The sequence below is a fragment of the Drosophila guanche genome, unplaced genomic scaffold (genome assembly GCF_900245975.1).
Source record: "Drosophila guanche unplaced genomic scaffold, DGUA_6, whole genome shotgun sequence".
Taxonomy (NCBI): Eukaryota; Metazoa; Arthropoda; class Insecta; order Diptera; family Drosophilidae; genus Drosophila; species Drosophila guanche.
Window position 1 is genome coordinate 3,098,012 of NW_022995749.1, and position 24,330 is coordinate 3,122,341.

The 24,330-nt window shown below is 41.7% G+C and overlaps 3 protein-coding genes and 1 long non-coding RNA gene across 6 annotated transcripts in view; 2 read left to right on the forward strand and 2 right to left on the reverse strand.

The window, feature by feature from the left end:
• Positions 1 to 8,883, reverse strand: part of LOC117585007 (protein pellino) — a 33,879-nt gene extending 24,996 nt beyond the window's left edge. The window contains exons 1-2 of the mRNA XM_034274246.1: positions 8,454 to 8,883; positions 7,739 to 7,873 (exon numbers count right to left, since the gene is read on the reverse strand). Of these exons, the coding sequence (XP_034130137.1) occupies positions 7,739 to 7,749 (11 nt within the window). The 5' untranslated portion in view covers positions 7,750 to 7,873; positions 8,454 to 8,883. The remainder of the gene's footprint in view (positions 1 to 7,738; positions 7,874 to 8,453) is intronic.
• On the forward strand, positions 5,644 to 6,580 carry LOC117585009. The gene is made up of 2 exons (XR_004573893.1): positions 5,644 to 6,022; positions 6,155 to 6,580. It is a non-coding gene; the product is annotated as an uncharacterized LOC117585009 (long non-coding RNA).
• A 996-nt stretch (positions 8,884 to 9,879) lies between the features above and the next one.
• On the reverse strand, positions 9,880 to 10,556 carry LOC117584995 (transcription initiation factor IIA subunit 2). Its single transcript, XM_034274224.1, has 2 exons — positions 10,399 to 10,556; positions 9,880 to 10,282 (listed from the first exon to the last, which is right to left on the reverse strand). The coding sequence occupies exons 1-2, from the start codon at positions 10,468 to 10,470 to the stop codon at positions 10,034 to 10,036; spliced, it is 321 nt and encodes a 106-aa protein (XP_034130115.1). The 5' UTR covers positions 10,471 to 10,556; the 3' UTR covers positions 9,880 to 10,033.
• A 2,669-nt stretch (positions 10,557 to 13,225) lies between these two features.
• LOC117585783 lies at positions 13,226 to 24,284 on the forward strand. 3 transcript variants are annotated; one of them, XM_034275472.1, is made up of 5 exons: positions 13,226 to 13,449; positions 14,418 to 14,527; positions 21,685 to 21,882; positions 22,621 to 23,192; positions 23,256 to 24,284. In XM_034275472.1, the coding sequence occupies exons 2-5, from the start codon at positions 14,480 to 14,482 to the stop codon at positions 23,503 to 23,505; spliced, it is 1,068 nt and encodes a 355-aa protein (XP_034131363.1). In that variant the 5' UTR covers positions 13,226 to 13,449; positions 14,418 to 14,479; the 3' UTR covers positions 23,506 to 24,284. The 3 variants fall into 3 exon arrangements, with proteins under 3 accessions (XP_034131363.1, XP_034131364.1, XP_034131365.1); XM_034275473.1 differs by having other exon boundaries at positions 13,437 to 13,449; positions 14,428 to 14,527; XM_034275474.1 differs by lacking the exons at positions 13,226 to 13,449; positions 14,418 to 14,527 and adding an exon at positions 21,174 to 21,483.
• The last annotated feature ends 46 nt before the right edge of the window (positions 24,285 to 24,330 follow it).

Genomic DNA, 24,330 nt, shown 5'->3' on the forward strand with positions numbered 1-24,330 from the left:
CCGCACTCTCTGCCTCCCCCCCCCCCCTACCCCCCCCCCCCCCCCCCCCTCTCTTATACTACTCCCCCAAGCACACACCCACGTACAGTTGATTTCGAAATTATAGGATAATAAGCTTTGTTCAAAGAGAGTGAGGATAGTTCTCATGATTGGAAAATCTCTAAGCTCGTTTAAGTTTATAGAATTATTATTCAATAAATAATATTATTTCATTCATTTTGCAATAATAATTAAATTCATGGAAAACCGATTTAATTGAACTATTTTGATCGCTTTTTCATTCAAAAATTACGTTTTTAAATACATTTCCTTAATAATTTCGTGTACAGCTCGATGCGAATAATTATTCTCATTTAAATTGTAACCATCTGTCGATATTTTTAGGGTTCTATGGATATGAATATTCAAATATTTACCATTTCGCAAGGAGAGTCTAAGGCAAATGCCAAAGATGATGCAAAAGATGAAATTATTTTCACAGAACTTATTAATTTTATTTGAACCAGGAACACAAAAAAGATACAGCTATCATTTGCCTCAAATCAATACCATAATTATGCACATAAATAATAGAGAAATAATGGACACCTTGGGTGCCACTTCCTCTGGGTTCCACAATCTCCAAGTTGGGAGGGTGTAAGCTGTAAACAGCCAAGCAAACTATTGGCTGCAAAAGTGGGTCAACAGCGAAACCACAACAATAACACCCAATAAATGCCACACAGCAAATTGTGTGCCAAGAATGTATCTGTGAGCGGTGTCCGTGTGTGTGTGTGTGTGTGCAGTTACAAATCAAAGTACTGACAGACCCAACCCAACTATAGAAAACCAAAATGCATGGCATGGCATGGCAGGCGCGCCTTCATCATCATCATCATCAACAGAAAAAGCATAGAAATCGTAATCATTGCAGTTTGTACATCAATTTTCGCGTTTCAAATGCGAAAACTACGCGAAAAGTTATGCGAATTTCCACACACACAGAGAGAGAGAGGGAGGAGGGAACGCTTTGGAGACACGAAAATTGTCTATTAACACTCCAACTAATGCTATTACGCGCCAACTAACATGGAAATTATGCAAGTAAACAGTTTAATTGGGTCAACCCAAATGGGGGCAAGAGTGTGAGCCGGGAAAATGCATTTCCTGAGGTAATGCCAGAACGCTACCGTCCCCAAGTTAATCTGTTGCAGCGGCAGCGCCTCTATCTCCTAACTGGAGCAACGAGCACAAAGTTGGCTCTGGGGCTTAACCCGGATGGAAGGGAATAATCGGTGCAGGAAGGAGTGGGGTATCTACCAGTATCTAATACTCCCTCCCACTTTGGTTCAGATACAAAGCAGTAATATAAGAAGAATGCCAGAAGTTACTTATGTACTTTGTGCCCCAAACTCTTTAAGCCGCCGACATTTTCCTCAAGCAAGCACCTTAAGAAGCTCATCAATTCACATGACAAACCCATAAATATTTACATTTCTAAATTAAATACAGCTTCTGTGGGAAATTTAGCTGTTGTGATCTAAGCCCGAAGCAATGCCATTTTTAAGTAGAATTATTTGCAATTAAAGTTTAAGGTTCATCTTTTGGATGCAACAACAAACAAAACCTGAAATGGAATAAAAGTAACTGTTCATGAGACAACGCCTAAGCTGGGAGATAACAAGGCTAACCAAGCCGCTCTTTCACTGCCTGGCACTACCTCCTACCACTAGATCTACCGCCAAACAACTCCAACGTACAGCCCACGCGATTTTCAACTACTTTTAACGAGCACTATAGCATACATATTTATTTATTTATACTTGTATTTATGGAGTCAACAATAAGCACAGGAATTTCCCATTTCTGGTCTTTGTGATCTCTGCAATTTCTGTCTCTGCCGTGTGGGAAATCAATTGTTGAAAAAAAGCGTAAACGCGCCAGACACTGAGATTTGAATGGAGATGGTGGGTGGAGTGGTAATTATTTCAAATGAGTTCACAAAACCACATAGAAACAAACAAAGCAAACAAATAATAAATTAAATAAATACAATTTAAATGGGGAGTAAGACTTGATACCCTTGCAGATCGTTTATTAAATTAGTTTCTGTAGTCTGCTCTAGTTAGAAAATTGATCAGAAAGTTGAACAGTTTCTGACTTGCCATTGCCAGATATTATTTCTGGACAAAAATCGTAGTATGAGAGTTTCCAAAAAGCTTCATAATCGTCGTACCCTCTGTCAGGGTATAGAAAAAGTTTCAAAACAAATACCATTCCAACTCCGGTTCGCTGTCAAAGTCAAGTGGTGCCCCCTGCAGTGCGGGCGTGGTGGGGCGGTCAGCGAAAACAGTTTCCAATTGCCTTCAAAAAACATTTTGGGGCTCAAAAAGTTTTCAAGTTAAAAACTTACCTGCAAAAAAAGAAGAGAAAAAAATGTTTTAAGACAATTTATTGAAGTAAAGTTTTTGTTTTTGGTTCCCCAAGTAGGATAGGGCGGGAGAGAGAACAAGGCAGCAGCTTGATGGCAAGCCAATGACCCAAGGAAAGATGCAAAAAGAGACAAAGAGAGAGATGGTGAGAGAGCAATATCCTCTATCCTTTGTGGCAAACACTGTCCTCCTGCCTGTCGTCGTCTGCTGGCTGGCACACTCTCCAGCGCTCACTTTCCTGCGGGCACATTGTCTCTGCCTCAAAACCTGCATCCCGCTCTCTGCCCCACAGGAAACTAAGCCAACTTCCTTCCACACAAAGGATGTGGTGGCTTCAGCTGCTGCTGCCCCTCTCGGTTCGCCCTGATGGCAGCCAGACCGACCACTTAAAGGAAGACCAACAACATCTTTGCAACAAGGAAGCTTAACCTGAGCCTCGCATCTTTCTTGCTTCTTTTCTCTTTATCCTTATTCATCATTTTCGCACACACACAGCGAAGAGACCGGAACTGCTCGAAGAAAGAAGAGACCCAAAATGAAAGCAAAGTTCAAAGCGCGCTTAAAGGAGCAGTTTGCGAGCTGCATTTAAAGTGCAGTATATGCACGGGGAATTAAGGTCAAATCATATACAAAAGCCTCCCTCTGCCCCCCTCGCCAACCCATTCACGACAAGCACAAACATGTCTGACAGCAGCAGCAGCTGAGGGGGAGTTGGTGAGCTGTGAGACGGTCTAAGCCCGCATTCATCTCTCTCTCTCTCTCCCTCTGTCTCTCTCAGCGAACTTGTCTGTGGTCGTGGTTTCTGTCTCTGAGAGCTGCTCTGGGCATGGTATTAATGACAACGACACGGAACATACATAGTTTGCCGTGGCATTTGATACCTCTTAATAAAGGGAGGGGAGGTATGGTTTACCAAGAAATGTGCTAAATGATCGTTAGCAACATTTAATTCTTGTCTTTTTACACCAAATTCAAGTTATTCCACATCATTAATGAACGCACAAGAAACAATCGAAACAATTGTAAGCAGACAGTTTCCTTGCACGTACAAAATAGGCATGTAAATAATTTCGAACTTCCTTCAACCCATCAATTCGTAGGCTTGCTGTAGACCCTCCCCGTGGGGGGTGCAGCCTCCATTGTATGCGAATCCAATAAACCCTGAATTGTATATTATCTTTGTTCGGTGACATTTAATAAAAGTTTAATCGACTGTCTACTGGGTGTCCCAATGGTCGTTCACCCTCTCTCGACTTCCTCTGGCTGTCTCTTTCTCGCTCTGGCTCTCTGTTTCTCTGTCTCTCTTCGTTGTTTTGTGTGCGACAATGTTGGCACCACTTTTTATGCTGTTTTTTTATGAAACATTGTTTCGTTATTTTTTTTTTTTGCAGGATGTGTGCAAGTTTTCAGTGCAGCTGCAAATCGGCGACGCGCATATCCTGCCCACACACATCCTGCGGGGAGGAAAAGTGATCTCTATATCTCTCAGTGTCTGTCAAAACCCCCTGCCCATTACAGACAAAACCTTCAACACTCCATCCCGAAATTTGCAAAAAAATTAAATGCATTCATTAAATAATTTTCATTTTCACTTTTATATTTTTTCACACCACAATTTCCGAAATATTCATTGGAGCACAGAGCCCCCAATGCAAATTGTTGTAACTTTCACTCGTGAGGAGGAGAAAGAGGAGGAGGAGGAGGAGGCTTCAAAGAGGCTGTGGTCGGCCACACCCAATGTGGGTCAGGCAGCAACGTTTTTTTGGTTGCTTTTATTTCTTGGATTTTCTGGGGTTTGGTGTTATCTTAAACGGCTTTTGTGCGAGTTCAAATGGCAATGTACGGAGGGACGTGGGGATGGCAAAATTTGCTTCCAAATTGTTTGGGTCCATGTCCGAGAGATGGGCGCAATGGATAGGCATGAACTTTGAACCCAACTGAACTTCTCTGTTCATTCCTCATCAGATCAATGCTCGCAAGCAGTAAATATTACAGTTGAAGCAGTTTTTAGCAAGCAGTGGGAGGAGGCTACAAAGCAGTGGCTGATTCCTCTCTTTGTTCTCTCTCTCTCTCTCTCTCTCTTTCTCTATGAAATCCAATTGGAAGAGACCCCGAAAAACACTCGTGATTAGACAAGTACGAAATGTGTTATTCCACCCGTATTAGTTTATTTATCCAGTCCAGCGTACCGTTCATGTTGTTGATTTTGCTGACAATTTTCTGTGCTGCCTGTGCTTATCACGGCTACACACACACATGCCACCCACAATCCTAATTAAGGTTCACTTCAGAAATCCAGGTCACGTGTGTTTACTTTTACTTGTCTGATTAAATTCTTCTCATTTTTGTATTTTTTTTCTGCTGCGCTTGCTGCATCTCCGTACTAATCAGAGAGAGCGAGAGATTCTAATGCACATTATCTGAAAGTATTTTCTCTGGTTTCATTCTATCTGTGTTTGGTCTTATCAATTGGCTGGCAGGCAGGCAGGCAGTGCACTTTGTGTGTCCGAAAGAAAAGTGAAATGATAAGGCAAGGGCAGACAAATGAAATGCAGCTAAAAATCTGACAAGTCAAAGAGTAATCTCTGGAAACGGAAACACATTTAGACAGCCTGAAACAGTCTCCGGAATGCTAATATCCACAGCTCAAACTTTTACAGAAAATTTTCAAGGTAAACCACAGAGGGAAATATATTTATTATTTATTGTGAAACTGCAATTTGGCTGGGCGACCCATGGTATACTCTCTTTATTAGAAAATTCTTCTCATCTGCATCTCCGAAAAGTTGCTATCTCCCAGTGCTATCCACACTGAGTCATGAGCATGAATAATAACGGTTAATTATGCTTACACACACAAGTACACTAATACCTTCACATGAATCAGACTGTTTCGAGAGTATGAGTGGGATTTTCATAAATAAATTTGCACTTTAACAAATGAGCAACATAAGCACAAAATGTTGACAAACTGCAGAGCAACAGGCGGGAGGTGAAGCAATAATGCAGCCTGACATGACAAAGGGAAAAGATAGAGCGAGAGAGAGAGGGTAGGGGGAGTGTAGTCAGCCGACAAGGAAGTCGTAAAACAAAGCCATGCTCAATGAAAGAGCAAACAACAGCAATGGCAGCAGCAGAAGCAGCAGCCAGAGCGGAATTAAAATTTAATTTTAATCGCCAAAAATGAATAAAAAGAACACATGAAACCATGGGAGAGGGAGAATGCAATCGCTCGCATACACAAATATTGTGCCAGAAAAAGAAGGATAAACAGAGTGTAGAAGACTGCCTTCAAGCCTTCTGCTCCATTCCATTCCACTCCTCTCCGCCCGACCCTCTCTATGCAGGCAGACAAATAAATTTTCAGTCAGAAGGCAACAACTTAAACGCATATACACATCGGAGAATTTAATAAACACAAAACACAGACAGAGAAAGAGAAAGAGACGAGACGAGGCGCAGCAGCAGCAGAAATCGGAGGGTAACAGACAGAAGGCATATGCATGAAGGCTACGGGGATTTAATACATAAATCCATGGGAGAGACGATCGCCAGAACCTCAAAAACGCAGCAACAACAACTACAATAAAGAGGAACAGGTCGCGCATCAGGTAGGCAGGCAGCAGGAAGTGTTTGTGTAGTTGTTTGTGTGTGTCTGTGCGAGCGCGAGCCACGTAGTACTGTGACAAGATATATGTATTTGAAAGGTAAGGCTTACTAATTTCCCTCTCTCTATCCGCAAGTTCAGCAGAATATCAAAACATCAAATGAGGGCTTTCTGGCACTGTCTCACCTCTTACAAACACACCTTGGATAGGACTACGCTGACTGCCATCGTGGTCAAAACAAAGCAGGTAAAAAGCATCGAAACATTGTAAAAGGCAGATAAAACTCCAAGCAAAGAGTTGTTGTATTGATGCTGACCGCAAGCATAACACAGGGCTGGCGAGTGGGGGCGCGACAAGGAAACCAACACAACTGTAAAAAAAATGCACCAAGAAGAACCTGCTTGAGAATCATGGCTGGAGGCCGAAGCAGGGCAGCAGCAGCGCAGCATGAGAAGGAGGTGGAGAAGCAGAGGGCAACAAAAACACGAAAACAACGCGACAAAGTAATGGAAAAAATTGTTAGAGGCAAAGTCTAAAATTAAAACAAGCGCTAGAGTGAGACAGAGTGATGCCGAGTGCAACGTATGCAGTTATTTATGTAGGCAGAGGCAGCGACAGCGACAGCAACAGCAACAGCGACAGCGGCACAGACAGAGGGCTTATTTTGGAGGCACGCAGATGGAAATGCATAAAATCGTGTAGAAAATAAAATTGCAGGCAACTCCGCGAACAGAACTGGACTCCTGCTTACAGTTTTTGTTGCTGTTGTTGCTTTTGTTGCTGATGCTATCCGTATCTTTGTTGCCGTTTCTGTGGTCGTGACGTCAATGTGCGCATGCGTTGATCTGAATGCCTCGAATCAGTTTTTGCTGTCATTCCAGCAATGATGTTGTTATACGGCTGACTATATCCTTCAGAATGAGCGGGATACCCATTAAGCCGCCATGTTCGTGACATTCGTTGAATATGAATGGATCTCCCAATCTCATAAGTTCTTCCTTTACCCACTAAAAAACCATCTGTTGTGAAAAGGGTTTTGGTTTCCAAAGGGAAACATAATTTTCCTTGGATCTGGGATATTTCATTCTTCTGAATTGCTGTTTTGTTTTGTGGGGGGGGAGAGGAAAACGCACATGAAAAAATATGCTGTCTGAAAGTTGTTGGTGGTGCGGCGGCGGTGGTGGTGGGCTGCTGCTGCACCCAGAGGGGTGTTTTTCCAACCCGGGGGTTGCTTGTTGTTTGCCCACTTTGGAGCTCTCTCAAAGTATAACGAGAAGGAGAGGGGACAAAAGTGGCGGCAATGACGAAATGCGCATATAAATAGAATCCAGCAATCTTGCATTGCGCCGCAGAAATGTTGAGAAACGTAGAATTAACGATTAAGAGAACCCCCCAACGATTGCCCAAAGAGAGGGAACACAAAAAGCGAAAAGAAATCAAAAATTGCGTTATAATTTGTACAATATGAAGTGGTAAATGTTTATCGGTCGGCAGGTTCACACCCGACATCACAATCTACACAAAGTGCAACGCAAATCCATGTCCCTCATACATGTGAGAGAGGCCGTAAACAGTCTGGGTTCGCTGATTGCCTGTCCAAATGGGTTGATGACCCCACCTTGATCGGAATATACATATGTACACATGCATTTATGGGGGATGGATCGATCCATTTGACTGATAAGAATTAGGGGGATAGGGAGGGTGTGTAAGACTTACCGTTTCACCATTTTGTTGGTTACCCCCGAATTGTTTTCCTGCTGCACGCCAATGTCAACGGATCGGTTATAATCCAGTTTTGAGGTAAAGATTTTAATGCGACGGAAATTAATTTTGACGATCTTTGTGTTAAACCTTTAGGGATTATACATGTATAGATTTTATGTTTGATTAATTTTATCTTTCTAAACATTTATGAGCGATATTTTACTTCCTAGTATGTAGTAAAAACAATTAATATTGAAAAGGTGCAGTCAACGTCTGCGCTGGCGTTGGAGTCGACGCTGCAGGAGGTCCAATTGGACTACCGCTAAAACAACAAAAACAAGACAGACAGGCTGTAAACTAAAAGATATGGCAGCATCAGAGATTCGCTCTTAATGAGCGCTACGTGCGTAATTTTATTAAACAATTTGTATTTAAATTGCACATTTCATCTGCTGCTGCCTCTGCGCCCAGCCACGCCACAGAACAGAGACGTGACGCCGACAGCGACAGCGACGCCGAGCTTTGTTTTCTTATGCTGCTCTCCCGCACTAGCCACCGCCAACGCAGAGTAGAGTTCACTCTTTTGCTCTTCTTTCTGCAAGCCTTTTTTTTGTTGCTTCTCCACTTTATTTTATTGATCCGCTTTCGCTATATTTATGCACAACAAAACTAACACGCAATTCGCAATGCACTTTAGATATTTCCACTCTGAAATTTTCGGATTTACCTCTAATGGAATATGATTTGTGCGGCAACCTATTAATGCACTTGCTGCGGGGGGCACTATTTCTCATTAATTTCTGACGATTATTTCGCTGCTACACACATAAACAATGGTCGCCGCCGTTTGGCTTTTCCGCATCTCGCGCGAATTCCCTTTGATTTGGATTGTTTCGTTTCAACAAATGGCATAAACATTCGCCAAACGCTATTCTACGACGTTTTTCGCTTTGTGTTTAGCACTAATATGCAAACGTGACCACACAAATGGACGACGGTTTACGGTTTGCTTGATTGAATTTTTTGACTAGCGACGTTGATTTTATATTGATATATCGAATATGTTAGATGTATGTATTTTGTAATATATCAACGGATTTTCAGTTCGGCACTATTTTTGATTTTGGATTTTTGTTTGTCGCGGCGGCAGAATTGTTGTGAGCAGTGCAGTGTGACCGCGAAATTATCGATAAAATTACCAACAGACCCTCGGAAATATACCAAAATATACCATTGCATCTTCAAAATATACCGTAAATATTTAGTAGTCTTAAATCAGATTCCTCGATTTTGGTGTTCTAGTGGGGTCCTTAAGAAAAGTTCGTCAGTTTTACATGCTTGACATACCTTGCATTCAAATGCCGAAGAGAGGATTAGGTCAATAATTTCCCATCTTCCTACTCAGTTTTGCGTTACAAAAACGAGCCTAAATTATGAGTAAAACCACTAACCAAACGGTATATAGTATATATACTATGCCTTCAGACCCTCGAAAATATACTGCAAAAAAATATATGCCCGCGAAAACTTTTCTGTCGGTAGAATCTGCCAATTTTTCGCTAGGTGCACAGTGTGACCAAAGATGACGAAGTGCATGCTCGTCGGGTACCACTCTTTTGTGTTTGCTGGCAAAACATAATCTGTCAAAAATTCAAATTATCGGATAACTCCGTTCCTTCGGATCAGAAATGTAATACAAATATATCGTATCTCTTTATAAATTGAAAAAATGAGAACTGGGTATAAGATTAATAAAATAATAATATCCATATAATTCTGAATTCCATAGACTGCATTAACATTTTTGAAAAACATTTTTTCTGATCTGTGTGTCGAGTTAAAAAACAGGGATGATTTATCGCCGCAGGTGCAGGACCTGGAGTGATCATACCAATCCTTATCGAGTCTTCACCTTTTCGATGTCCATAGCCTCTCGGTTCACTGAGACAGCATTAGCAGGTGGCTGAATAGAAAATGGCCCAAATAAATGTTGGCTAAATTTACATAGTGCCAGCGTTTGCCAGCAGATCGACTTCACTGTAAATAATCTCCAGTGCAATGCATCGTGCAGGCAGCATTCAACACACAAATGACACAAAAGTATTAACAATTTTACAATATGTATTTTCGAGTTTGACGACCAAAACTTTCTTTCTAAAGATTCTTTGCGTTCCAATGGTGGGTCGAGGGGGAACGCATGAAATGTCTGGATGGTAGTCTACACTTTATCAATGGTTGATTGGATATAAAGGATACTTAACAGTTATAAATCTTATATATATAATTATTTTCTGGCCAATGACAGTGCTAAAACTCGCCGCTCTTGCCATCGCAGGCCACAATCTTCACCTTGTCGACCTTGACGAATTCGTGCACCTCGCGGAATTCCACATCGTTTAGCATCAGCGTCCAGACATTGTCACAGAAACGGTAGGTATTCAGTTTGCCCGCCTTGAACGTGACGCGCGCCTTCACGCGCTGGTTGAGGGCGTTGTTGATGCTCTTGTCGAACTGGAGGAGCACTTTGAAGGCCAGTCCGGGAGTGATCTGTCCGTACTGCCCATTGCAGAGTGGGAAAGAAAACAACCAAAGTTATTGTCAAATCTTTGCATATGCGATGAGCAAGAATGCAGTGTCCTGGGGCCATCTTATTTTGGCATACTGCGACTCACCTGGATGAGCTCGTCGAGACTCTCCTGCAACGTGTTGCCCAGGGTGGTGTTGCGGTACAGCTGATAGGACATTATTGCGTTGTTTTTTGCGAGAAATCGCGTTTTTTAATTATTTTTTTCAGCTTTGGTGTTGGCGGCAGTGTGACCACAGACTCATCGATAAAATATACCGCCTGACCCTCAAAAATATTTCGAAACATAGATTCTCATTTTCAAAATGTACCGTACACATACCGAATCCCAAATTATTTAACTCTATTTCAATTTTATATTTAGCTTACCAGCTATAGTTTATAGCCTTAGTTGCTAGTAATATTGTCTTCTTAGTATTTTTCTTAGCAATAAGCTGGTATCTCTGTTGCTAGTTACATATATATGTAGTTAATGTGTAGCAAATGTGTAGTTCCCGTGTAGTTGCCTTGCAATAACAGTGAAAATCAAGTCGTCAGGTGAAACAGAAATTCATATCGCAGCCGCCAGATGGCGATGCGGGTGCAATTGCATTCATGTGTGACCATTGCTGACTGATATGCAACTTGATGCGCGCGTGGAAATTAAGTTTGAATTGAACCCAAAGTGATGTTTATTTTAAGGCTTGTGTAACTGCTAATTGACATATTTGGTGGTAATTAAATTGATTAGAACTAAGGTTAGGAAGCATGCAGCCTTGACTCAGTGAACGATTAACTTCAAATTTATGACTCGTGACGTGATTCCTAAGTGTTCCTAATTGATATTGGGCCAACCATCGGAAAGGGTATTTCCAAAAAGGGATATCATCTGATCGTGTCCGCAACTAAAACGCAAATTTGGGGCTTTCATTATGTGTAACTATATGCAGATCGGATTAGTTGCGTTCTCATAATGAAGTTATAATTCGTGGACCCACATAAACAACCTGTCAGCTGGGCCCCTTTCTGCCATTTGCCCAAGCTATTAGCCAAAAAAAAGTTGGAAAGACACCAAAAGCGCTTTTGTGGCCGGTCAAGGCGCGAAGTAAACAAATAATTTTGGTCAACGATTTGTACGTGTTTGCGTAATTAACACATTTTTTATTCATAAAACAAACATACAATAGTAGGGGCAGGAGCAGCGGATTTATCAACGTCATTTCTGTTACTGCAGCGTTTCACTTTTATTCGCACTAAAATTGATTAATTTCTGTCTGCAAAAACATTTTAAAAGTTAGATCGGACAGAGTCGATGACACAGCAGGTCGGTAATCTCTGTAATCAGTAAGTGGCAACAGGAAAACTATAATTTAGTTAAGTTAAAGACTAAAGTCAACCGAAAAAAAACATCTGATATTTGTTAGCACTTTCTGAAGTTTGACAGAAGAAATGGAAGTGATAACTGAAACTGAAACCTTGGAAACTTACAAGTCAAATCTGTTGTCAACTCTTTAAAGATATCATGTGAGAAATTTGGCAAGTCCATGATTTTAGAAAAAGATACATCTTAGTCCAGTCGCTTCACTGGTTTGTTTTTTTATACTAACATGGATGTCCCCTCCCAAATGTAGATTGTTTTGACAGCTGACGCATTCATTTGCCCGTTCTGCGGTACATCACCCCCTTTAGTTTGTTGTTTTAGTTCAGGGAAAAGATAAGGCTCCATCGATAACAATATATCTAACATGGATTACCTTGTAGGACAAGCGGTTCGGGTTCTTCTCTATGGAAGCTTATCTTCGTCCAAACAGCAGAATCATAATGAAACTTTTGTTTTGACGGCATTATCATGCGAATGCTAAAAATACATTTAACTTTTTCGAACTTTGCCGTAATCTGCATTTGTACATATGCAAACGATGACGTTCGTGTTTCCCTCTGGAAAATTCCCCATGCCATTCAAAAAAAGGAATTCCTTTTGTACGTTTATTGTTATTGTACGTTTATCTTGAATGCTAATTAGGCCTCTATTCTATGACGAACAAATGCGCCATTGTCCCCAACAAATGGTAAGACAAAACTCCCAGTTTCAACAATCCCCTCAGTTATCACTTAATAATCGGGGAGAGCCAACAAAGAGAGTGAAGGAAGAGAGCGGCTAGCGCTGCTTAAGTGATTAGCACATGTTTGTTGAGACCATTTCCATGTTGTCTTTCTCTCCCTATATCACCCCACTGCTGCCTAGTTCCAGTGTATTTGCTAGCACTATTATCACTTGAATTAGGCACAATCAGGCGGGATATGGGTGCGAGCAGCTGGTACATACACTTACATTAATATCATATACCATCTGGCCATATCCTCACTTACATCTGGTGTACTTTGGTACTTTTTTTAATCTCCCAATGCAACTACCCACCCCAAAGACGTAGTAGTGCAGGAAGAGAGCGAATTGCAGCGAGAGAGAGCCACTCACTGCTTGCTGTGACGGCCCTGGCTAAGTACTGGCTAAACGAGCGATTGCAAATCAAATGATTAATCAAACAGCTGATAAATTATCTTATCTTCAATTCCATTTGAATCAATAAAATCGTTTAATCAGAAAATTATAACAACACTTTTCAATTATATATTAAAAAGTAACCAGATGACAAAATAGATTTGAACAGTGCTTAATATCACTCTACCACCACACACCTCTTATTCACTTCTTGAATGAAACTTAAGCTTAGCCGAGGAACCACCTCTAGCTGAGAGAGAGAGAGCATTTATTTGCACAAGAGAGAGCGAGAGAGAGAGAGATAAAGACATTCACTGCCAGAGAGAGCAACTGCAAGCTTTGACGATCGCACGTCTACATGGAGAGAGAGAGAGAGAGAGGGAGAGCTGCTCCAACGGTCGACTGTCGGTGTCGGTCTCCACCGGGTTGGCGCTTGCCTCCAATCAGTTGTTTTTCAGAGCTGTTTGAAGTTGGTTGGCATTTGGCATATTTGCCCCTAGTAGCAGCAGCAGCATTAGCAGCAGTGCCTTCCCCCTCAAGGCTGTGTTTTCTAGTTAGTTTGTCTGTTTAGGCTAGGCTAATCGTGTGCGCTGCGAAAAACTGAGCTGCTACCAGCACTCGCTCGCGTTGTCGCTGCCGCCGTCGTCGTTCTAAGTTTGTGTGAGTGTCAGAAAGAGTAACAAAAATAAATACATAATAAAAAAATTAAGTGAAATAAACGCAACTAAACATTAGGAAACGGGGCTAAAAAACCCGCTCGAGTTTAAGTTACGGTTAAGTTAACTGTTAACTGTTGTTGCCAAGCGTGGCCCGGCATCGGTTCGGTTCGGTTCGGTTCGGCTCGGCTCCGTTCCGTTCCCGGATTGCCAGACAACAATATAATGCTTTAATTGTATATTTATATACTTACATTTTCTGAATTCATTTGCATTGTGACTGTGACAAACAAAAAGGTGGCGTTGTTTGCCCAATCAGCTACAGCAACAGCAACAAATATCTACAAATAATAATCATGGCAAGAAAAATCTGTAAAATAAATGAATTTTTTCGTAGATAAAAAAAGTACACAGTCAGAACTGGTAAAAGATCACGAAACGCGGTACACAAATGCTCTTGCCGAATGCCCGACCGTGTCGCAGTCGTTTGTCGCAGACGGAAAACAAATTCCCCCCCCCATACACTCTCCGAAACACACACACGCACACACACTCACCCACACGAACCGCCCACGAGTCTGGAGGTGTATCAAAAGCTACTCTGGAGATTTGCACAAGTGTAAAAAGACACAAAAACCAAAACCAAAACGAAACGAAAGACCAAAGCAGCCTTGACTAAAGCAAAAAACAAAAAAAAACTAACAAAGTAAAACCCGCAACTAAAGTAAAGTCAGATAAAACAATTGCTCTTAAATTGCACAACGGAAATTTGATTGCAGCAAACACAAAAAAAAAAAGAAAAAAGAAACAAGAAATAATTTCATAATTGTGGAAGAAAAATATGTAAATGAACAATAGAATTGATAAAGAAGCGAACACATGCAAAGTACATATATTTTATATATAAGAAAAATAATAATAAGCCGTGAGTGAGGTGTCCCCAAATACTAAGTATTTTTTTATGTTCTTCAGTAGAAAAAAGATAAAGAAGGGGAATTAAAGAGATCAATAAACCACATAAAAGATTCGCGGAAATGGATTACATTGTAAAGGCCTACAAAGATTGGAAGCTGCACTCGCAGGTGAGTCACAAATGTGTGCGTGGAGAGAGTTTTGGATGAATGAGTGTGTAAGGTTAGGGTTTTCTCTCAGTTTGCAAATTGATTTCAACAACAAGAAAGATTTTTCGATAACCTCTTTAATTTCACACCAATAAAATGAAGTTAAAATATCTACCAACGTTTGGGAAAGTTCTTGGGTTAGTTCTTGCACGAAGTACAGTCTGCAGCGAACTGCACCAGTTGTATCTATCGGATACAGTTTCATTATTCCATTCAAAGTAACAGATACTCATTTTCAGAGAACGCCTAACTGGCTTCTTTTCTCTATCTTTGTGGCTTTCTTGAAAAAAACTGAAATCGATTTCTGTTTCTGTTTGCCTTTTTCTTTTCATGAATATTTTTTTGCAACATTTCTGCGGGCAAGATACAGACATGGGAGGCAGAATATGAAAGGCTATAAGCGGTCGTTAGCTCTTGGAGTGGAGCCAAAGTCGATATGTGAATGCACACACGCAGAATACTTGTACAAAAGCAACACCAAGATCAGCAGACAGAATCAAAGAGGAGGAGGAATAGGAGGCAGTGCTTGGGTTCGGTCTCGCTCTCTCTCTCTCTCTCTCTCTCTGTCTCCACCTCTCTGTGCAGACGCGGACGGAGAAGCCAAAGTGCTTAGCCGCATTTAAGAAAGACCAAGCCAAAAGCCACACGGCAATAGCCAACACACAAAATAATAAATAAATTATTCTGTGAAATACGATCATGTCGAAATGCTCTCGCATTACCCAAGAAAAAGCCCAAACTTGGAATGAACGTTACTTTTGTGTACACTTCACGGCAAGGCATAGACTTTAAAGTCCTGCGAGATTTGATTAAATTATGTTAAATTCCTCAAGAGCATCTCTAGCTTTGGGTGCTTGTTCTTTCTTTCTTGCTTCTCGCATTTTGTTGCTGTCTGTGTGGAGCGAGTGCGAATGCCACCAAAGTGGGCTAAGATCGTGGCCAACGAACCAATGCGATGAGTAAGCCCCAACAGTCGTCAAAAAGCTGCAGGCAGCAACCGCAATCAACTTATGCAGCGGCTCTGCGACGGAATTGCAAATTACTGGCGCGGTGCGGTGCGGTGTGGCATGAAGAAATAGCATCAAAAAACATAAAAAAAGCAAAAGCAGCTGCATGAAAGCGAACACAAAATGCATTTTACATGCTGGACTGCAGTCGCCTCTAATTGTGCCAATGTGCATTTTACATTGTGGGGATATAAAGTTAATTCTTGCATTTATGTTGCCCTCCTCTTTGCTGCATTCCTTTGTTTTTGTGCTGTCTAAAAATATCCTTAACCTTGGCTGATCGGTGCTCCAGCTCTCCTTCTACCTTTCAAGGTTCAATGGCCCTCCCTGGTGTCCGGTTCTGGCCACCGTACCACAACGACGCCATCTTGCATGTTCTTTTTTCGTTTTTATAGCTTTGGATTTTGGGTTCACACTGAACACACACTGCAGTGTGGTGTGCACCCATCCGTACAATCCAGACCAGGTCTGTCCTTCGGTTAACCCAGCGATAGCGCCTCGACTGACACACTTGCATTTGAATAAGCTTGTGTGACTCCATGCCCGTACATGTGTGGGATCTGGCCTTCATTAATCAGTTAACTGTTTCAGCCACAACTGAAAGTCGTAGCTCCCACCCTCTGATTTGTGGCCCATGCGGGTGGGCACTACAAAAAAATGCGCTCTTCACATGAAGAGTTAGGGTATAATTTGGGTCACAGAAACCTTGGTATTAGGGAATATCTTCATCTATCTATAATCACATATTCTTAGAAGTATTTAGTCGTATTTCCATTCAATAATTGTTTGAAAACCGGGCTGGCGACCTTACTCTGTGTGATTATGGGATTAATTAGTTGACTGGCATTTAATTTAAATTCGATTTAGCAACGCGGATTCAGTTCCATAATATTCAATATTCAATAATGATTAATATACCTAATCTTTCCCAAGAACTACACATATCCAAAAATACAATACGAGTGTACGAAAGAGAAATAAATGTACAAGTCATTTTGTACTTTCGAAAGTGTTTATCGCAACAAATTGTTTAATAAACAGTTTCCTACGTGATAAACCCAGGGATTGAGAAAAACCAACTTTGAGACGCGTGCAAGCCCCCGTATTACTCGTAGAGCGTTAAGCAGATCAAATGGCGCGTCTTGGGGAATGCCGAACTGTGAGTCATCAGCTGATCTTCGAGCATCAGTTTTTGGATAATTACCTCCCATTGCACTGTTTGCAACTCAAAGACAGGTTTTTGGCTTCTCTCTTTCTTTATTTTGTTGGGTATTTTATTCTATTTTTCCTTGGGGTTATTTCTGATTGCGGATTTTCTATGTTGAAGGGTTATCTTTTGTCCACACAACCGGTTCGTATTGAGCTCTGAGAAATCTATGGCCGATTTGCCCCGAATTGTTTTGATTGTGATGGAGACAAATACAAAAATAATCAGCATTCTAAAGAAAAACAAAATGGGGGTAACAAATGATAAGTCAGCATTTTGTGTGGGAATGAAAAGAATCAGACGATATTTGGGACATTTTGTAGAGCTATCGATCGAGGCATCGATCGGAATTAACCTTGACTCTGAGGCACTAACCAGAGGCTTTATCAATGGTACATAAGCTGAAGCTTTAGGTCTGTTGTTTACGCCCAGAAAAAAGCCTTTGTTTGTAGATTATATTTTTCCACCACATATATCTTGTATTATACCATAAATTGATCATAAAACGAAGGGAAGGCTGCACCCGTTGTACTCTCCAATTGTTCGGCGATACTTTGAACAAAAGCCACAATCTTATCTACCGATCACTTGTCACTGGGAAAAATAAAAACGAAACAAAACCAAACCAAACTGGCAGTCTTTCATTTAATAAAAGCAAATACAAGCGCAAAAACAAGAACATAAAGAACTCAAATCTATATATATATATATATATATAATTAATGGCTGAATAAATCATATTGATAGTCACTTGATGGCTTTCCAGCTGTTTTAATGACAATCGCATATGTACTATTATGAAACCAAGCGAAGCAATCAATCATTCGCTCAAGTGCAGACTTAACAACTTAAAAATGCTAAAGTATAGAGAGAACACCTTCGTTTGCATGTGAATCAAAGGTTCTTGTACCCAATTGGCATTTGTACTCGTGATAGTTACTATTTCACATGCTCAGTGGAATATTTCTTATGACAAACCTACCGCAAAAACCACAAAGAGCCAGCAAAAAAAATCACGGAAACTGTAGTAAACCCCTGTGACTAACAAGCATCAATAGAGAAAGAAAGAGAGTTCATAACACACTGATGTTGTTTCTGGTGCAATCTTTGAAAGATGCCGGAAAAGAAACCTCATTACTGCCTCTGCGGAAGTTCCCACTGATGTCATTAAGGAACTTGATCATTTTGGAATATGTATGCATAGATCGTATAATTATGAGTAACAATATTTATACTTAGAGAATTAATCTTTATAAAACTAATTTGTTTAACACTTTTCTGCCGTCATGATGCCATTATACTTTTGACCTCTTTCTGACTCTGTTGAAAACAGAATAATGGCAACGGAGAGACAAGTGCACGTGTGCATTTTTCTTTTATGGATACCTATTATTCAATTATGTAGAAAGGTAGTTTGGTGATTATGAATTAGGGTCCAAGCCATAAAAAAACAAAGTTAAGGCTCCAACTGATTGCAGGGTACACCTCCCACTGATCATTCTCATGTGCAGCATTCTTAGTCGTTTTTCGAACGCCACTCACTAATGACATTTATTTTTTGGAATATCATAAAATGTCACGTTGATAAATACATAGATGTGTAGACATTGTACATTATTTACATATGTATATCTAAAGTGCACGTAGGACAGACAACAAAAATCTTAGAAATTAGCAAAATGCAATCAATAATTGTTGTAACTAAATGACAAACTTTATTCACAGCACTTGGCCTTGGGCATGGTGATAGAGAGAGAGAGAGAGAGACAACAGGTGTCTAGTCACCTTAACTAGCCATAAAATCAAGCTAAAACTTGAGGCATTTACCATGTTCGGGCAAACGACTGAAGAAGAGCCCAGCCCATCCATTCAATTTATCAAGAAATATAAATAAACTTCAATGAAAAGACCACTTAAGACTCGGAACACTTGACGCGGGGCTCTCCGTACATGTGTACATGAGTGCACACGGGGGTTATACAAGCACATTTTCAGACACTTTAAGACCCCCATACGCCAGGGGTATTACAAAGTCAAATTCTTTGGGGACTTTCCAGCTAATTCCCCTGATAAGCAAATACGTATGACAGCGTGCTGGGATGGCTGACATGAAAGGATGTGCCTTTCCTTTCGCGGTATTTGTGTCAAGGATTGGTAGCCTAGCCCCACAAACAAGCACAAGAATGATGGTGTTTACACGTTGATAGGAAGTTACTACTATCTGCAGAACAGTCACGATCCAAGCTAGCAATGTCTGAATCAGCTGCAAAGAGTCATATCTATCTTAAGGTCAATATTTATTATCAAGTGACCAAGTAAACCACACAAAACCCGCAAGAAATCACGAGTCTGCACATTCAGCCAGTATTTTCCGCAATTAACCAATGCCCCAGATAGCCAGTAATGTCTCCAAATACACGAAAATATCTGAATAGATATATTTTTTGGTAGCTTCTTAGTCCTCAGACACGTACGGAGTTGTACAATTTGTTTTCGTGGCTGTCTCTGATTTGTTTCGGAGTTGTCGTTGCTGTGTTTATCAATTTGCAATTTCCTATTTTGGTAATTTTAATTAATACTAAAGATAGTGCCAGTCTGTCTCTCTGGTTACTTAAGTTTAACCTTCGCTTATAATTTTTGTGCGCTTTGCACAATTCCATAAATTTCAGACCAGCTGCGCCAGCACATAGAACATAGCAACAAATTGAAAAAGATTAGAAGCGATATCATTAAATTTATGAGCACACAATTTAGTTGCTCTGACACATTCTCTGGCTGGTTAACTTATGGCTTCGATCTGGCAGTTCTGAAGTTCGCTTCAGACCTTCACCTCGCTGTGAAGTTACTCTTTTGGCACAGCAACCGGACAATGGTTTGTTCCTCCCACGATGCTGCAAATTGGTGACTCACCAAAGCGCAGACGCACCTCAGCATCAGCAAAGCATGTCTGATGTTTTAATTTTAGCGATGTCTGAGCGAAGATTTACAGGCAGCTTCTTTTAGAGCCAAAGTGCCAAAAAAAAGTGCCATTTAACATTAATTTGTGCATCAATAAACGCGAAAATCCAAAACGGCGCAGAGACAGTGGCAGAGACAGACGTGTGCTCGTGTTGTGATCATTACTCAGGTGTGTATGGTTTATTGTGCCTGGAATTGATAATTTGCAGAGAGCTTTCACCGGGTCAGAGTTACGGCTTGTGGGGAGTCCCCTGAGTCCCCGTTAGAACGAGTGGCATAGCAAGCAGCTCGTGACTGGACTGCATGTCAAAAACATGTCAATGACCGTTGTCTATCCACATTCATTCCTTTTCTCCCCTACTTAATATTAGATCGTACATAGGGGGCGGTTTGTGGGTGTATGCGTGCATTATCAGTGATGCTTATCAACAATATATTTGCCAAACATAAATAAATGGCGTCCAATACAGATAGTATGAGCACAAACAATGAGCTGTAGACAAGAAACATTTGAACAGAGCGCTATGTTAGTACAACTGTTTGTTGTTGTTGTTGACCTTAAAGCTAACATTAATGCAAATAGTTGGCCAAGGAAGTGATTGCCCACAGCCGGGCCCATGCCATGCCATGGCAGCTGCTATAGTGCAATAATATTGCACATACACTTGGGCTCAGATATCAGTTGGATACTACAGTCACATGGTAATTACCAATCACCGGCACGTCGTCCACTAATTTCAATATTTGCTGCTGCTGCAGCAGGCCACGCCACAAACAGCAGCCAGCAGCAGCTGGCCGACTTGCTTTGTTCAAACAGGTTCGAACCTGACTTAATATATACAATACATTAAAAGACGTTTACGTAGACGGCGGCGGATCACGTGAAAAGTGTATCCACAACAACCACAACCATAGTAAATTAGCAACGAAGCAAAGTCTGTTTTTGAGACAAAAGGCAACCAAAACCACGCGCCTATCACATTGTATAGGCTGCCAATTCAAAAGCGCGCCATCATTGCTGGCATGTGGCAACGCTGTCAAAAACAATCACAGACTTAGTCGTTAGACAGCACTGTTCAGTCCTCGTTTTAATTAAAGTTGTTAGGCTAGTTTTTTTGGTTGATCCTTTTTTCGTAAACAATGAAAGGCTTCATGCCTTTCATAAAGTACAAAATCCATTAAAAAGTACTATTTAAAATAAGCCAAATTGATTCTTCAAACGGATTAAATTATTGTTTCAGTGTTAAAAGTCTTAAGTTGAAAGTAATATCAAATAGGACATACAAATCGAGAAAAAAAATTTTAGATTTACGGTATATTTACAGTATATTTTGAAAATGCAAGGGTATATTTCGGAATATTTCTGATGGTCTATTTTATCGATAATTCCGCGGTCACACTGATAATAATTGTAAACAGGAAAATCACAGACCAAAATTTATGTAAAAATTACTATATTTGGGACGAACGGGAGGCACAACGAGACGGCACGTATGGTTTCGTCATACGTATGTATTTAGCTTGGCAAATAACGTCGCAAAACAGCAAAATTGAAAGTGCTGCCAGCAGAGAGAAAGAAAAGTAAAAGGCGCTACTTGGCTTCTGGGGTTTGTGTTTGAAAAGTTGTTCCGGAGGGGGGCTCTGGAAAGGAGGGGCCTGGGCCTGCATCTGTGTGGGTTCCGCAGTGTGTGCTGGAGTAACAGTTACCGCTTGACACCGTCCGGGGTGTTGCATAGGGAGGGCGAGTGGGAGGAGGTGGCGTGGGGACGCTGGGGGGATGTGAAACATAAAGGTGGAGGCAGTGAGGGGGGGCAGGAGAGGGGGGGGGTGGGGGGGGGGGGGGGGGGGGGGGGGGGCGTTACGTTGTGGCCATGACATCACATCAAAGCAAATCGAAAACGAATGCAACTTTCTAAACCCCCTATGGTAATATCTATTCTTTGCAGTTTCAAGAGATCGTACCTGATATGGATGACACGGAATTCATGTTCAACGAGAAGCAATCAATACGCGACTCCGCGCGCACCCTCAAGCGCTACGGCAGCACCTGCTGCAACAGCTTGAGGAATAACGAGACCCTAATACGGCACATCGTTGACAAGACGGACACGCTGCAGGGAATCGCTCTGAAATATGGCTGCTCGGTAAGTACACAGATCGATCCAAGCCAAGGGATGACCCACATGCAATTATGGACACGCAAGACTTCAAGTTTTAAGTGGAGTTTGAATTTTATTGATTTAACAATCGCAATTGTTGCCCCTAGCAACTCCGCACGTGCCCAGCCAACCCACTCCAATGTCTTCCATCTTCCACTCAGTGCCATCGTTCGGTCCGTCCGTAATTTACGAGCAAACACCCCCCAACACACCTGCACACCTGTAGGAGCACATGTGGGGCAGATGTGATAAGTCGTCTAGCGACTTGGGCAAACAGACAGACGACAGATAGACACGAGGAAAGGGACTGGCAGGTGTCTAGATATTTATCAGACGCGTTATCGCTGGCTATACTGCAGCCAAATGTTTTGGATACTCCCGACTTGACAGATTGCTGCATATGATTTATGTCCACAATGGGAACGAACTGCTGTTTAGCTAGCAACTGGGACAATATTTGGCTAGAACTAAAACCCAGAGCATCTCTAATGATTAAAGCAATCGTAATAATTGTTGTACAGCCCCAAAAAATATGTAGATTAGGCTGGACTTGACACCATTGTCCGTATATGCAAGCGGACAGACAAGACGGCGGTAGCCAGTAGCCATCCGTCAAGCCGTCGGTCGATCGATCGATCAATCAATCAGCTGTCACTGATGCAATTGCAAATAATTGAGTGGATTGAGTGATACTAATATGTTCGCATATCTATCGCATTTCAGACGGAACAAATACGCCGCGCGAACCGGCTCTTTGCCTCGGACAGCCTGTTCTTGCGTCAATTCCTGCTGGTGCCAGTGGAAAAGAATTCTCCCTACTATCCGCAGGTGGGTGGCGGTGATTCAATCGCTGCCTTCGATGTCCTGGCCACACCTCCGGGCACACCCGATGTGAATGTGCAGCGCGAGGCGCAGCAGAATGCCAATAGCATGGTTCAGGCGAACAACTACATGAACAGCAGCAGCAGTAGCAGCGGAAGCAGTGGCAGTAGCAGCAACGGAGGCAGCAGCAGCAGCTGCAACACAAGTGGTTCTGCCTCGAGCGTGCGCTCGAACACACAGCAACAGCCACAACGTCCATACTCGATTGCTGGCGAGCTGCTAGTGCAGGCCAGCGATGAGGATCCGGCCTTGACGCACAATCACAATGCGTGCGGCAGCAAGCAGAGCAAGTCCCTGGACTCGGTGGCGGCCATGACGCCCGAGGAGGAGAATCGCAAGTGCATGCATGACTTCCTCAACAAAATCGACAACACCATTTCCGAGTCGCGCAAATATGTGGAACGTTCCAAGGAGTAAGCCCGAAAAATGAAAGATTTTTACATTTTGAGGTAGAATTCATTGATTTCGCTTTTCAGTTTGGTCAGCAGTCAGAGTGATGCCGATATTTGCATCAGCGCCAGTGCCGATGTGTTTCCACAACGTCGCAATCCGCTGAACAACTCCTACAAGAACAACAATGAACGTCCTCCTCAGTATCAGCGACACAGTTCGACGGGCAGCGGGAACTCGGACACGGCGCAGCTGTTGAACACAACGCAAACGCGTCGCGTGCAAAACTCGCTGAAGCGTCTCGAAAAGCAGCAGGATGATTTCTTTGAGTTGTAGCAGCAGCAGAAGCAGCAGCAGTCATCGCTGGGTTTGAGACTGGCCTAAATTCAACTGAGAGTTAATTTTAACAAATTGTTTTTAATTGCCGCGCACGGATTGCAGCGTACTCTAAATGTAATATATACGTACTATTATAAATGTTATATGTATCGACACGTAGTACACCTTATACCTTACCTATCCCTTACTCTATACCCTATACCTAATATCTACTACGATAAATCATAACTAGAACTAATCGTAAGCGCTGCGCTATTCAAACCTGTAGTACGATGACAAGGCCATGTTTGTTGTCCATGTTTTTATTTGATCTTATATATTGTGTCAGCCAGCCCCTTGTAATTGCCGCCAATTTGCTTGCAAGGTCTGACCTGCCCCCTTATGTCTCTTCCTACCCAATTATGTTTATGATTTATTTCGTGTATGACTAGCTTTAATATCGCACTGTGTATAATTGTAGTTATGAGAATTATTAATTTTAATTGTATATAGTCTGTCTGCTCCTACGTTTCGGCAACGCTGTTCGAGAAATTGGCCACCACGCTATAACTACCTAAAAACTACTGTGTAACTGTAATTTATTTGTTAGCTTTCGAAAGAGTATTAAAAGAAACCGCAACTGAAAATCTAAACCCCAAATGTGTGTGCAATCCAATTCAAGAAACCAAAAACCTCTGCGTAACCCATTCATATCTGAGCCAAGTCATGTTGTGTCTATGAGAGAGAGAGAGAGAACCTTTTATAACAAATAAAGTGAGAATTGTGTTGGAACGAAATCAATAAAGTTTTAATCAGAAAAAACTCAAGTCGATAAAAGTCTTC